Consider the following 14,250-nt stretch of genomic DNA (forward strand, 5'->3'; position numbering starts at 1 on the left):
AGTGACAAAAGTCACAAACATTCAAGTGACGCTATTTAAAAACTGTTTGCTCTAAGCACAGTGTAGTGTCTAAGGGTCATGCAAGTACTCACAACTAACACTAGTTAGAAACTGATCGGCAACAGTCTCCTGTATCAATTAAGCGACATAGTGTCCCAAATAAACAAAGGGAATCCTGGCTACTTTCTCAATTAGTTTTGGTTCTTTAAGGATTGTCCTAAATAAGCGGCTGCCCTGATTAACCAATGGCCCAATTAACTGGACTCCACTATATAAGAAATTGAGATCAAAGATGACCCTTTCAATATCAGTCCCTGAAAACACTGTTTAACAATCACTCTGACTCTTGTATCTGAAGTTCCTCAGCGGGATTCTGTTGAATAGCTTGCCCAGTATCAATTTCTTTACCTGGGATAATTATAATTTCCTTCTAGGTAAAATATTCAAAATGTCTATCACAAACTTGACAGGGTAATTATTCATCCTGTTGAGTACTCCTTCTACATGTGTATTTTGAACTCTGCTTCTGAGATTTTGTCCCATTGACATCAAAGGATCTAATTTTCAATGTGCAAACAATGCCATATCACATACTTAGAAAATATAAGAACTATTTCCCCATTTCACAACAAGCACAGCGAAGAATACGACAGTTGAGGTTTATTGACATTGATATAGCTGTTGTTTTAAAGTAGGACTGTGGTAAGACAGACTAAAGGATGCACACACATCTTTTTTGTATGTTTATCTATGTTTAAAACAATATTTAAACTGTGGGCAGCAGGGTAGTGCAGTGGTTAGTGCATCGCTTTACAGCCCCATCACCGGGAGTTCAATTCCTGCTCAAACACAAAATACTCTGCAGATGCTGGGGTCGAAGCAACACTCACAACAAGCTGGAGGAACTCAGCAGGTCAGGCAGCATCTGTGGAAATGATCAGTCAACGTTTTGGGCCAGAACCCTTTGTCAGGACTGAAGAGGGAGGGGGCAGAGGCCCTATAAAGAAGGTGGAGGGAGGGTGGGAAGGAGAAGGCTGATAGGTTCCAGGTGAAAAACCAGTAAGGGGAAAGATAAAGGGGTGGGGGAGGGGAAGTAGGGAGGGGATAGGCAGGAAAGGTGAAGAAGGAATAGGGGAAAACACAATGGGTAGTAGAAGGAGGCGGAACCATGAGGTAGGTAGTAGGCAGCTGGGGGAGGAGGCAGAGTGAAACAGGGATGGGGGGAAGGGAGGGGGAGGGAATTACCGGAAGTTGGAGAATTTATGTTCATACCAAGGGGCTGGAGACTACCTAGACAGTATATGAGGTGTTGCTCCTCCATCCTGAGTTTAGCCTCATCATGGCAGTAGAGGAGGCTATATATGGACATATCTGAATGGGAATGTGAAGCAGAGTTGAAGTGGGTGGCTACTGGGAGATCCTGTCTGTTGTGGTGGATGGAGCGGAGGTGCTAGATGAAGCGGTCCCCCAATCTGCGTCGAGTTTCACCGATGTAGAGAAGGCCGCACCGGGAGCACCAGATGCAATAGATGACCCCAACAGACTCACAAGTGAAGTGTTGCCTCACCCTGAAGGACTGTTTGGGGCCCTGAATGGTGGCAAGAGAGGAGATGTAGGGACAGGTGTAGCACTTACACTTACAGGGATAAGTGCCGGGTGGGAGATCCACGGGGGAGTGGGGGAACGTGTGGATCAGGGAGTCGCGGAGGGAGCGATCCCTACCAAAAGCGGAGAGGGAAAGATGTGCTTAGTGGTGGGGTCTTGTTGAAGGTGGCGGAAGTTGCAGAGGATAATGTGCTGGATCCGGAGGCTGGTGGGTTGGTAGATGAGGACAAGGGGTTCAATTCCTGCTTCTGTCTACAAGGAATTTGTATGTTCCCCCTGTGAGGACTCAAGTTTCCTCCAGACGTTCTGGTTTCCTCCCACATTCCAGAGTCATATGGGTTAGTAAGTTAATTGACCACATTAGGAAGGGCCTGTTACCATGCTGTATCTCAAAGTAACAAAATAAAATAAATTAATTCATAATTCATCAGAATGAAGTAGCTTATATGTTTTACAGTACAGTGCCACAATAGTTGGTCTGAGGTAATAGTGGTTGAGATTCTTTGCAGAGATGCTTGTTTTTGAGTTGACAATTCAATTCATACCCCGTTAACATGTTTGGTATTTTACTTTTATAAAACAGGATAAGATAATATTTGTGGTCAAGTGAGAGAAATTTAAATGCATAAAAATCTCACAAGCTCATTTAGGATTTAGTAAGTTTTATATGACATGAATATCAGTGATGTTACAAATCTTGTCTTTGCAATGCATTAAAATGGTAGAGTATTGGGAAAGGAAGGAGCAGGTTCGATGGCACACACAACTGAATCATTCTGGAACCAAAGTCCTGATGGATTGTGGAACTAGGGCTGTGGATAAGCTTTCATCTAAATAATGGGAGGATAGCTTCAACAGCTTGGAAAGTATGGATAAAGTAAAAGGGAAAGAGAGTGCAAGAGGTTTACTGAGGTCTTCAGAATAAAGAATAAGTCAGAAAGTTTAGAAGGTGATAAGAATTTAACTTCATGCAACATGAAGACAAAATTGAAAAGAAGTGTGGTGAATACAGGACTGAAGGTGTTATACTTGAATGCATGCCAGCATACAAAATAGGATAGATGCACTTATGGCACAGCTAGAAATTTGCAGAAACGATGTCGTGAGCAATACAGAATTGTGCTTGAAAGAAGATCACAGCCAAGGATACACATCCTATCGAAAAAGACAGGCAAGTGAGTGGGCAGAGGGGTTGGGATGGCCCTGCTGTTAAAAAGTGAAAGCAGATCCTTGAAAAGAATTGACATAGAATCAGAAGGTCTAGAATCCTTTTGGGTAGAGTGAAAAACCTGGAAGAGTAAAGAATGCCTGATGGGAGTTCAGTACAGGCCTCTGAATAGCCAGAATATGGGACACAAATTACAATAAGAGATTAAAAAAAGCATATAAAATTGGCAAAAAAAAAGGGGGCAAGTAACAGGATATTATCGGCCAGTTAGCCTGACTTCAGTGGTTGGTAAGATGTTAGAGTATTATTATGGATAGGGTTTCGAGGTACTTGGAAGCACATGATAAAATAGGCTGAAGTCAGCATGGTTTCCTTAAGGGAAAATCTGTTGGAAAACTTTGAGGAATTAACAGGCAGGAAAGACAAAGGAGAGTCAGTGGATGTTGTTTACTTGGATTTGCAGAAAGCCTTTGACAAGGTGCCGCATAAGAGGCTGCTGAGGTGCCTCGACTTCCTCAGGAGTCTGCGAAGATTCGGCATGTCATCAAAAACTTTGCCAAATTTCTATAGATGTATGGTGGAAAGTGTGCTGACTGGCTGCATTATGGCCTGGTATGGGAACACCAGTGCTTTTGAGCAGAAAATCCTACTAAAGGTAGTAGACTTGTTTCAGTACATCATGGGTAAAGCCCTTCCAACCATTGTGCACATCTACGTGAAACGTTGCCATAGCATCCATTATCCTCACCATGTTCCTTGCTTGCTGCTGCCTTCAAGTAGAAGGTACAGGTGCCTCAGGACTCTCACCACCAGGTTCAAGAACAGTTACAGCCCCTCAACCATCAGGCTCTTGAATAAAAGGGGATAGCTACACTCATTCTATTTCTGATGTTCCCACAAATGATGGCCTCATTTTAAGGACTCTTTATCTTGTTAATTCATGCTCTCATTATTTTTTGCTATTTATTTATGTTTGCATTTGCACAGTTTGAGGATGGTTGATCCTGTTTACAGATACAGTTCAATAGATTTGCAAAGTATGCCCGCAGGAAAAAGAATCTCAGCATTATATGTGGTGACATGTATGTACTCTGATAATAAATTTTACTTGGAACTTTAAACTTTTAAGTAAGATAGGAGCCCATAGTATTACAAAAAAGATACTAGCATGGGATAGAAGATTGATTGGCAGGAGTGAGAATAAAGGGAGCCATTCTGTTTGGCTGCCGGCGACTTGTGGCATTCCACAGCGGTTGGTGTTGGAACTGCTCCTTTTCACGTTATATGTCAATGATTTGGATGACAGAATTGATGGCTTTGTGGCCAAGTTGCAGAATATACAAAGATAGGTAGAGGGGCAGGGAGTCTGCGGGGACTTGGACAGGTTAGAAGTGGCAGATAGAATGAAGCATGGGGAATGTATGGTTATCTTTTTTGATAGAAGGTATTAAGGTATAGACTATTTTCTAAAGGGGGAGCAAATTTAGAAATTAAAGATGCAAAGGGACTTGGGAGTTCTTGTGCAGGATTCCTTAAAGGTTAACTTGCAGGTTGAGTTGGTATTAAGGAAGGCGTATACAATGTTAGCATTTGTTTCAAGAGGACTCGAGTAGAAACGCAAGGATATAATGCTGAGGCTTTGTAAGCTGTTGGTCAGACCACATTTGGAGGGGTGTGCTTGCATTGGATAGGGTCTATAGGAGGGTTATAAGAATAGCTCCCAGAAAGAAAGGGTTAACATATGAGGAGCGCTGATGGCACTGGGCTTGTCCTCGCTGGAGTTTAAAAGAATGATGGAGAAATCTCATTGAAACTTACAGAATATTGAAAGCCCTTTACAGAGTAGACATAGACAAGATGTTTTCGATAGAGGGAGAATCTAGGACTGGGGCACAGCCTCAGAGTAGAAGGATATTCCTTTAGAGCAGGAATTCTTTTAGCCAGAGAGTGGTGAATATTTTGGATTTATTTTCGCAGACAGTTAATGGAGGCCAAGTCAAGCATATTTAAAAAGGAGGCCAATCTGTTCTTGATTTGTAAGGGCATCAAAAGTTATGTGTAGCAGGCAAGAGAGTGGGTTGACAGGGAATATAAATCAGCAGTAATCGAATGGTAGAGCAGACTCGATGGCCCAAATGGCCTAATTCTGGGCTGTCATGTCTTACGGCCTATTGTTCTTAAAATAATTATGTAATGTTTGACAATTGATTTCTATGAGTTACTGTTTTACACCAGAAATTCTGTAACGCACTAGCAAAAGTAATTCTTAAGACTTCCAATAAATGTAAGGCCAAAGTTAACCATTTATTTATTTCCTTTATTTAAAGAGCCTGGTGATCCCTTGGTTCTCTGCAGAGGTGCCAAAAAGAAGGTACACAGCAGTTTTCAGATCAGCTTTGGAGTTGATCAAGGTTTACAACAATTTTCCAGCACATTTTGGTAAGAAAGCTCAATCCTATAGAATCGACGTAATTGTGGTTTGCAAAATACACTGCCGAATCATTAATGATGTCTAATGCCAGCCAACCTACTGAGCAACAAGTCACTCCAAGCACAGACCCTACAGAAAAGGATCTTCACAAGGACGATGAACTTACAGCCGATTTAGAAAAACGGAGCAGGAGTGGTATAATAAATGAACCGATAAGCAAAGTTCTAAAAAAACCTCGCTCTTCAACACGCTTTCCAACGTTTGGCAGTGGCAGCTCAATGAACGGGCAACTGCAAAATGGAAATATCTTAGTAAATGGAAAAGATTCAACAGTTCTTCAAAACAGTACTACCTCAAAGCACAAAAGGGCCTCTCACATGTTAGACAAATCCGATAGGTCACTGGAAAGTTCGTCAGAGGCACAGAATGAAGTGCACATCATTCCTTCTACAGATCATCAAAAGCAGGTGGAACCTGAGCACATTTACCTCTCCAGTGAGCGAGAAGCTGGTATTTCTGACATGGAGGTTGTATCAGCAGCTGAAGCAATAAGCAGTCCTGTTGATTTGCCCTTCATGAGTGGCATTCCATTGAATCCGGGTGTTTTTATTATGACTCCTGCCGGGATATTCATGGCAGATAGTGCGCTTCAGATGGCCGGTCTGGTAGAATATCCTTTGCAGAATGACCTTGCTTCCGCTATTCATTCTGGAAAGAAGAAGAGAAAGAGATGTGGCATGTGTGAACCCTGCAGAAGAAGATTAAATTGTGAGGAATGCAGTAGCTGTAGAAATCGCAAAACGGGCCACCAAATTTGCAAACTGCGAAAATGTGAGGAACTTAAAAAAAAGCCTACAGCAGCATTGGAGGTAAGAACTACTCATGGCTTTTCCTCAAATACCTTTCTTTAGAGTGAAAAAAAGGTGAAAGATTTCAAGATGCATCAACTTATGAGGAGAAATAATTTGAATATTATTGATGTACATGGTGGTAAATTTTCATGGTTATCCTTGAATGATTTTTACAATCCTCAGCACATCAAGATTGTACTATCATCAAACAGTCATCCCTGGCAATTATGTGATTATAATATTGCTCTTTTTGAAGCATGCTTTCCTTAAGAGAAAACTTAATCCCTTCATCAGTTTGTACAAAATACAGGTAATTCTCTTTGAGATTACTTTTAACTGCTATAAAGCTGCCATGTGTCATTGAACTGACGATCTGGTCTATTCATTGAAAATCATGCAGAATGTATGATACGATTTTGATGTTTTGAACAGTTATTCTTTAAAACAGGTATATTAATATTTTTTGAATTTTACTTTTAAACCCTCCTTTTGGTTGAATACTGTTGTATAAGTATCCTATTTTGTTTATTTGGCTGTGTTTTTTAATTACTGCTCTGATTTAAAGATTTGTTCTTTGAAAGCATCTAACTAAATAAGAAGTTCATATAATTATGGTTTTTGTCAGTAAGATAGAAGGAATAGAATTATGTACAAGTCTGACCTTCCTTCTGCTAATTTTATGTACTTTGTCTGAGCCTATCATAAGTCATGTATATACTGTAAAATTCCATGCTGTATGTGTCCTGTGGCTCCATGGCCATGCATGTGACAAGCAAGGGAAACTGAGAGAGAATTCAGAAAGTAATCAAGTATGTGCAACAATAAAGTCTTCTGTTAAATTCTGCTACTTAATACACTAAAACATTGGGATATGCAGCAGAGCTTCAAGCCCCTTGTGTCCAACAAAAAAAGATTTATGGTTCATAGTAATCACAGCCAACAAAATGGTGCTAATTCGTAAACACCAGAGATTCTGCAAATGCTGGAAATCTTGAACAACCCACACAAAATGCTGGAAGAACTCAGCAAGGCAGGCAGCATCTATGGAGGGGAATAAACAGTCGAAATTTTAGTAAAGACCCTTCATCAGTTGTTACTTTGATTTGAAAAGTAACCATGCATGTGGGCAAGGCTGACCTCTCACAAACTATCATGGAAACTTGAATTGTTTGAATCTAATTTTGCATTTGAAATTCTACCATCTTTTATATCTTTAGGCTGATTTTGAGTGAATTGCACAGAGAACAAAGCAAGAACTCTGAGCCCCCAAGCTGGTCCAGTGTTAATCTCTGCTGTAAGGGAATTTAGTGGAAGCCACTGAGTTACATAATAAGGCCATGTTCACTCAGATTCTTAAGACAAAAATGAAAGCTGAGTTTATGAAAGGCTTAGAGACGACAGATAAGGGGAAAAAAACCTAATTATTGTGCAGCAAAATCAGTAATTGTACTTTATAGTAAATAAAAGTAATTTTAACATGTGTGCTAGTTCATTGACAGCACTTCAATTTCAAAAAAAAGATGAGTGTCTTGTAATAGATTAATACTGTGACATGTCTCATATAATATTCACTTGCCAGAATGTATTTCTGATTTTGTTTTTATGGTTCACAACTAGGCACATTCTCATTTCACTTGTAAAAATATGAGGAGTTGATAATGGGAACTAATTTGACCTATTAAACCAGTCAAATATGTGTGTTAAAGAACATTGAAATCTATGGTTACAATATAATCATAAAAATTTAAAATATTTCATCAATTGATGAAGAAAATGAATCTTACAAATAATATTTTCAAATCTGCTCTGTACTATTTCTAAAGGTATACTATTCCTGCTTTTTGGTTGTCTAGAATAAATATCACAATTGGGTTATGTGGAAAATAGTTCTCGTACGATTATCCCTCCTCAAGCAATAAGTGGGCAGAATTCTGGATTGGATCAGTGGATATGTTCAACTCATTTTAAAAAATATATTTTATTAGTTTTATTGGAACAAGGTGACATTGTGGAGCAGCTGGTGGAGCTGTTCTCTCACAGCGTCACTGATCTTTTGCTGTTGATACAAAATAAATACTTAAATTATGTTCTGGAAATTGTTATGTTTTTTTTCAAAGTACCTTCCGTGTTGTGGCACTGTCAGAAATGCAGTAGCATTAATACCTTGCTAATTATATCCTTCCCACTTTTAGGCAGCACTTGGAAAGAAAACTTGAATATTCGTGCCGCAATAAGTTAATTTCTGTTGCATTAGAAGTTTTTCTTTATGGCTAATTTTGTGACATTTGGATGTTGTAACAGGTTGCTCTAGTAGCTAAGTCAGGCTCAAAATGGTTCCCTGGTCCTCTGAAGAAGAGAGGATATTTTTCCCTTCAGGCTTCAGCATGGTCAGCTGCTTCTATTTGCAAGAGAGATGCTGCAGCGTGAATAAATTAATTAAAGGATATTATTTCATATCACGCTAGACCTAGATCACTGAGTAACTACTCATTTTATAAATGGTCACTTTGAGACCACGGCGTTTCTTTACATGTTCTGGACAGAGCAGCCTGATATTAGAGTGTCCACTTTATTTTGCTGCATGTCGATAATCTGGACTCAGACCTCTGGGCTGGTCCATCTTCAATAAAGAGGGAGAAATAGGCCAGTTTATTTCATCATCAAGTTTGCAGATGACTATTGATATCCATTACTGTCTGCTGTTGTCTAAACAACAAATCTGCTTATTAAGGCAGTTTAAGGCCAAACGCAGAGTTCTGGCTGTGTCCTTGAGCAAATGATATCTGTGTCACCCACAGTGATCCACAGCAGAGTGGCTTTACATTTTCTAGTAGTATATTTAGACAAACATTACTGATTGGAACCAATTTAGTGCCGTGTTTAGTGCCTTTTGTAAAAAATAAATGCCTTCATCAATGTAGGGTTTGTCTCTTTTGGAGGGATTACTTTGATAGGTTATCTCACTAGCAAATACATTTTAAGTTTTGGGGGCACCTCGTTCTAATGAAAGGTTGGGTTAAATTATCATCTTCTTAAAAATAAAATGAAGGTTTATTAAATATTTGTTCTATACTTTGGAGTTAATTTATGATTGATTATAATAATTCAGATCAAAAGGGGGTTTGATAGTTGATCAATGCATTAGGTATTCTTCAGAAGTGCAAAAGTAGCTGAATCAGTAGTTGAATCCAATTGTTTCAATGTAAGTAAAATTCTGACTTTAAAAAGGTCAGCTTGCCTTAGCTGCTCCCATTGTGCTGTGTTGCAATGAGGTGGCAAATTACTGTTAGCAGGACAGTACGTTTCGCCTGGACTTTTGAATAGTTATGCAGCAAATTCTATTTGAGGTTTGGTCAGAGGGGTCCTCAATTGTGGTATCTCTGCAACAGTAGAGATACTGTGTGAAGAAGCATTATTTATGACAAAATACTATGGAATGGTACTCTTTTACTCTGATATGAAGTACAATCTCCTGAGGGGAATGAAAAAGACAAGAGGCTGGACAATTTGAAAATTTGTAATAAAAACTGTTGCCATGGGCTGTAATGTTTTCTTATTGTTAACAACTGGAAATGATGTTACGGAACTGTATTTTGTCACTATCCACTGTGAACTGTGGAGCTCAGAGAGTGAATGCTTATCAAAGGAGGGTGAGTCAATCAAAGTACTGACACATTATTCACTTTCTCACTTTGGAAACCTAAAGAGCAGTCACAAAGAAGCTCCACACGTTGAACCAATGATGAATAAGTCACGGTTGTTTTTGCTGCCTATTCTGAAAGGAGTACATCTGATGTACTGATATGCTTTTATCCTACAAAATCAGGTAGCTATTCAGAGAAGTAGCATAGCCTCATTGTGTATTATATAGTTTATTTGTGCTTTCTCTCTATAACCAGTTGCAGTTAACAATATCTTGCTTTGCAACACTCATGCATGTACATTTATGACAGTTTATTGCTTATATTAAATAATGATTTCCCTCTTTTCTGATTGCAGAAAGTGATTCTTCCGTCAGGAGCAGCGTTTCGATGGTTCCAATAGATGTGAGCACGCAATTCCCAGAGTTGTGTCATTAAGTGCAATGTGTCTGCTTGCTTGTATTGTCTCAGGCAAACATTGTCGGCTAAAGTAAATGGACGCACCCTGTGTTTTCTTAGAACCAAAACTCTTTCTGCAACTTTCATTCCAGTTTTTATGGAGGTGAATTTTATGTTGTAAGAATAAATATCTTTAGTCATTGTACAATGTGTCAGTGCTATTACAACAAATCTGTAAAATACAGTACCAAGACAAAATGGGCAGAGTATGGACAATCAGATTTTATTTGTATTTGATGTTGATGTCTGTTATGTATGTTGGAAGGTGCTAGGACTGTTTAGGAAGTTAATTTTACAGATATCTTTTAAGACTAGTTGAACACACTGTTCTAGACATAGCACAATGGCTCAATTACATGCCTTTTTCCAATCTACCTTTCCTCTCCTCTCTATTTTAATGCATATTTCCCCAGTTGTCACGGGGTAGCCATTGCATAATGACACCTCTTGGCATTGGAAACTTGAACACATAAGTAGGCACTAGAATATGATTTTTATATTTTATTTGTAAACATTTTTGTAAATTACTGATTTAACATCACTGCTGTGGTGGTTCTTTTACCACTGGTTTTCATGTAAAATCACCAGCTTCACACCGATTTGCATGGTGCATTCTGTAATGATTTGGCTGTTTTTGGCTGTTTTGTGTAGAAAATTAGTGTTTCTTTTGTGTGTCCAATTTCATTTTGGGGCACATAGCCTTGCATGTGGCACTTGGCGTCCCTTAAGATGAGCAGACTGATTTCTGGAAATGCTGTTTAGGGAAGTTGGCTTTTCATGATCCAGCAAATTATTCATTGCTACAAAAGTACACTTAATACAATTCTCTTACTTGCCTACAGAATACAATGCCCCATTAAAGTCTATCCATGGTAAATCACAGGAATCATTGTTTAGTTGCTCTCTCAAACTCATTGTGGCAGTGAGTGCTATTGGTTCACAACACCAGCAACCTGGATTTGATCCTAACCCTCAGTTGCTGCCTGTGTAGAGCTTGCATGTTCTTGTAATAGCGTTGGTTCCTCCTCAATCCAACCCCCAACCCCAGTGTTTCAGTTTTCTTTCACATCACAGAGACATTTTGGCTACCAGGATAATTGGTTATTGTGAAGTAGCCTCAGTGTTGGTGACTGATGAGAGAATCGGAGGTTGTTAATGGATGAGAGAATACCATACATGGAAATGAGACTGTGAATACGATTGGAGGGTTTGCTCTGAGAGCTGATATAAGCTGGATGGACTGAATGGTACTTGACTACATCAGGAGAAAGTATGAGTATTATGAAAATTATGAGGATCAAAAAAAGCACATAACTTTAGAAGCTCTACATATAACAGACCTTCTTTAAGAATGACCAACAAAAAAAAGGGGCTCCCTGGATTACAAAAAGCATTAACTTAATGTATTGTAAATCCAAGATTATGCATTCTCTTACATTAAGTTCTATGTGCGTACAAACAATGTCTCCCTGAAAACAAATCTGTCAACTGTACTTGATCATCGATGTCGGTTATAGAGTCTTCAAAGTTTAAAATAACATTCAATAGTTCATGCTGAAAATGTCTGCGTGGCTTGATTAAAAAGAAGTTCCTTGTTAGAGTTTTGTTGGTTCTGATGGCATCTGTCTCTTTTACGACCGGATCTGTGGCGACCGGCTGAAATTGAGTGAATTTCTGTTATTGCTGGCACCCACTTGTTTTCCCTTCCTGAAAGGTTGCTCATTTCCAACTTATTAATTAATTGGTAAATGGATAGTTCTCAGGAACGGAACCCCATATAACCCAGGGAGTTATTGTTCTTGGAAGAAACAAAGCAGGAGATTTTCAGTTATCAGATTTTACAGCACTGTAAACAGTATTCTGATGATTAAAACAGCAAGTAAGAACATTTATGATTATGATTATGGAGAGGAGAACAGCTTTTTAATTTTTGATTTACAGGACATTAAAACAATTAATACACATTAAATATAATGCTTCTGAGCAACTTAATTGCACCTCACCAACTAAGCTCTGAATTCCTAATGTGTTATCAATGCTATCCTCATAAAATTGCATAATTAAATAATTGACTCAATGAATTTTAAATTAGATATATTTAAGCTACATTCACATTAATTATGTTGTATAAATGCAGTCTGTTTCAAACTGCTGTTGCTAGTGCTCTTTATGAGGTAAACATCTCGAGGCTGCTTCCAATCTGACAGCAGTGCAAAATGGAGAGGTCAAAGACTATTGAATCTCATACTGTTTCCCTTATTGCCACATGAACTGAAGTCCAGGAAGGGTACATTCTTCATTTAGAGTAGAGTTTAGAGTGGACATTTCTCCTCTCTCCAGGTGATCAACTATTGAAAGAGAGCTCCAGATCAGGATACATTCAGGCATACATTGTGCTCTGATTTAGACAGGACAGTTGAATTTACAAGCAGAATGAAGTCAGACAATGTAAATGGGAAGAATGAGCTCGCAGCATATACGATATAAACACACCCTTCTAACACATGCATTTACTCTATTTAAAGAGTCAAAATTCTTATTTGAGAAAGCACTGACATTAGCATCTTGTCTGAAACACAGGGCTTTTGGGATGGTAGGTTGAATGGGAACAAAAACCTTATGTGGTAGGACAAACCAGGCAAAGCAGATAAAATGTGAAAGAAAATAGTGAGGTGTGTAATCAGCTGGCCACTTGCTGTTGTTTGTGTTTTTTTGCTACCTCCCAGGAGAATCTACAACACTTTCGGAATTCACCATTGTTCAATATGTTTGAAACAAAGAACTGTTGCTGGCTAATAGGTGTTACAAATAGCTGCTAATTTGAACTGGTGGAAATTATCTCTGGCAAAAGCAAAGGTATAGTGACTGTCAATTTATGATAATACCAATCACTGCTGATCTGCCTTATCCAAAGTAATTGCTACGTTTTAACTTACCATTTTTGAGTAAAAGGTGGGCACAAATATATGACAAAAAACATTTTCCCCAGAAACAAGTTTTAGAATGATAAGTTAGAGGATAAAAGAATGGCTGGTGCAATGCATAATTTTTTTTAAATATTCATTTTTGCAAATATTGGTTCAAGGTCATTCATATGATAACAGGATTGAACTTCTGTTATAAAGATAGGTTCGTACGAATTTGAAATAATACTTAAAACCATCGGTTCTCTTTTTCAGCTTAAGCACTGATTTTTTTTTCTTTCTATTAATTCTGAAAATACTTTCCAAATATTGTGAAAGAGCATTGTATATGATTTGCCAAGAAACTCATAAAATATATGGATATAGTTTTTTCTGGTTATGTAATTCATTTCAGTGTTGTAAACTGGTCTTAAGGTTTGGTATGTTTAAAGCAAAAACAGCAAAAGAAAATGGAACAAAATATATGCATCAGCAATATGGTGTCTTGTCTGTAGCGATTCTGTATACAAATAAAATAAGTACTGTAAAATTTAGTAAGTTTCTCATATTTGATCATTTGAACAACTGTATGGTTTGAATTCAGTGTTTAAAACATTTGAGTAGAATGTGAAGAGGCAGACAAAGTCCAGTGCTGACAATAAAAGCAAGCAATCGGTGAGTTCAAGATGAACTGCTGTGTCTGTAAAACTAATTACTAATTTCTGTATATTGGTGATCTTGTTAAGGTTGTCAGAACTCAGGGGAACAACATTACCAGGGTGATAGTGATTAAGGCTTTGTCCTTCAAGAGGCATACATTATTATTCGCAACTCCTTGAATTTCACATTAGCCCCTTTTAAGTAGGTTTTAAATTAAACATACATTTACAAATTTGTAGTAAGGGTTTCGGATATCAAAGGGTTAAGCTTGTGTATGTTGAAATCACTCTTTGTAGCTTTATTCTTTGACAAAAAAATAAAATTATTCCACATTGGCTAAAGGTTATTAGCAGAACACAGCTAAAAGAAAGTGGCTTCAGAGGTGAGTGCTTATTGTAGCACCCCTTATACTGTAAAGGGAAAGGAGCAGATGTGCTCCTCCTGGTTCCCTCAACATCTCTTGTATCCTGATTGGTTCATGCTGTTACTCCTCCCATCTGTGCCTGTCTTTTCTGGTCGCCCTCTCTCCTAA

At 38.4% G+C, this 14,250-nt stretch overlaps 1 protein-coding gene across 3 annotated transcripts in view; it reads left to right on the forward strand.

Annotated features, from left to right (window-relative positions):
• Positions 1 to 13,583, forward strand: part of LOC140200833 (CXXC-type zinc finger protein 5-like) — a 30,902-nt gene extending 17,319 nt beyond the window's left edge. For all 3 annotated transcript variants that reach the window (XM_072264461.1, XM_072264463.1, XM_072264462.1), the window contains 2 exons: positions 5,101 to 6,073; positions 10,055 to 13,583. In XM_072264461.1, coding sequence (XP_072120562.1) covers positions 5,279 to 6,073; positions 10,055 to 10,099 — 840 coding nt within the window. In that variant the 5' untranslated portion in view covers positions 5,101 to 5,278 and the 3' untranslated portion in view covers positions 10,100 to 13,583. The remainder of the gene's footprint in view (positions 1 to 5,100; positions 6,074 to 10,054) is intronic.
• Positions 13,584 to 14,250: the final 667 nt, after the last annotated feature.

Source organism: Mobula birostris, chromosome 7 (genome assembly GCF_030028105.1).
Source record: "Mobula birostris isolate sMobBir1 chromosome 7, sMobBir1.hap1, whole genome shotgun sequence".
Classification (NCBI taxonomy): domain Eukaryota; kingdom Metazoa; phylum Chordata; class Chondrichthyes; order Myliobatiformes; family Myliobatidae; genus Mobula; species Mobula birostris.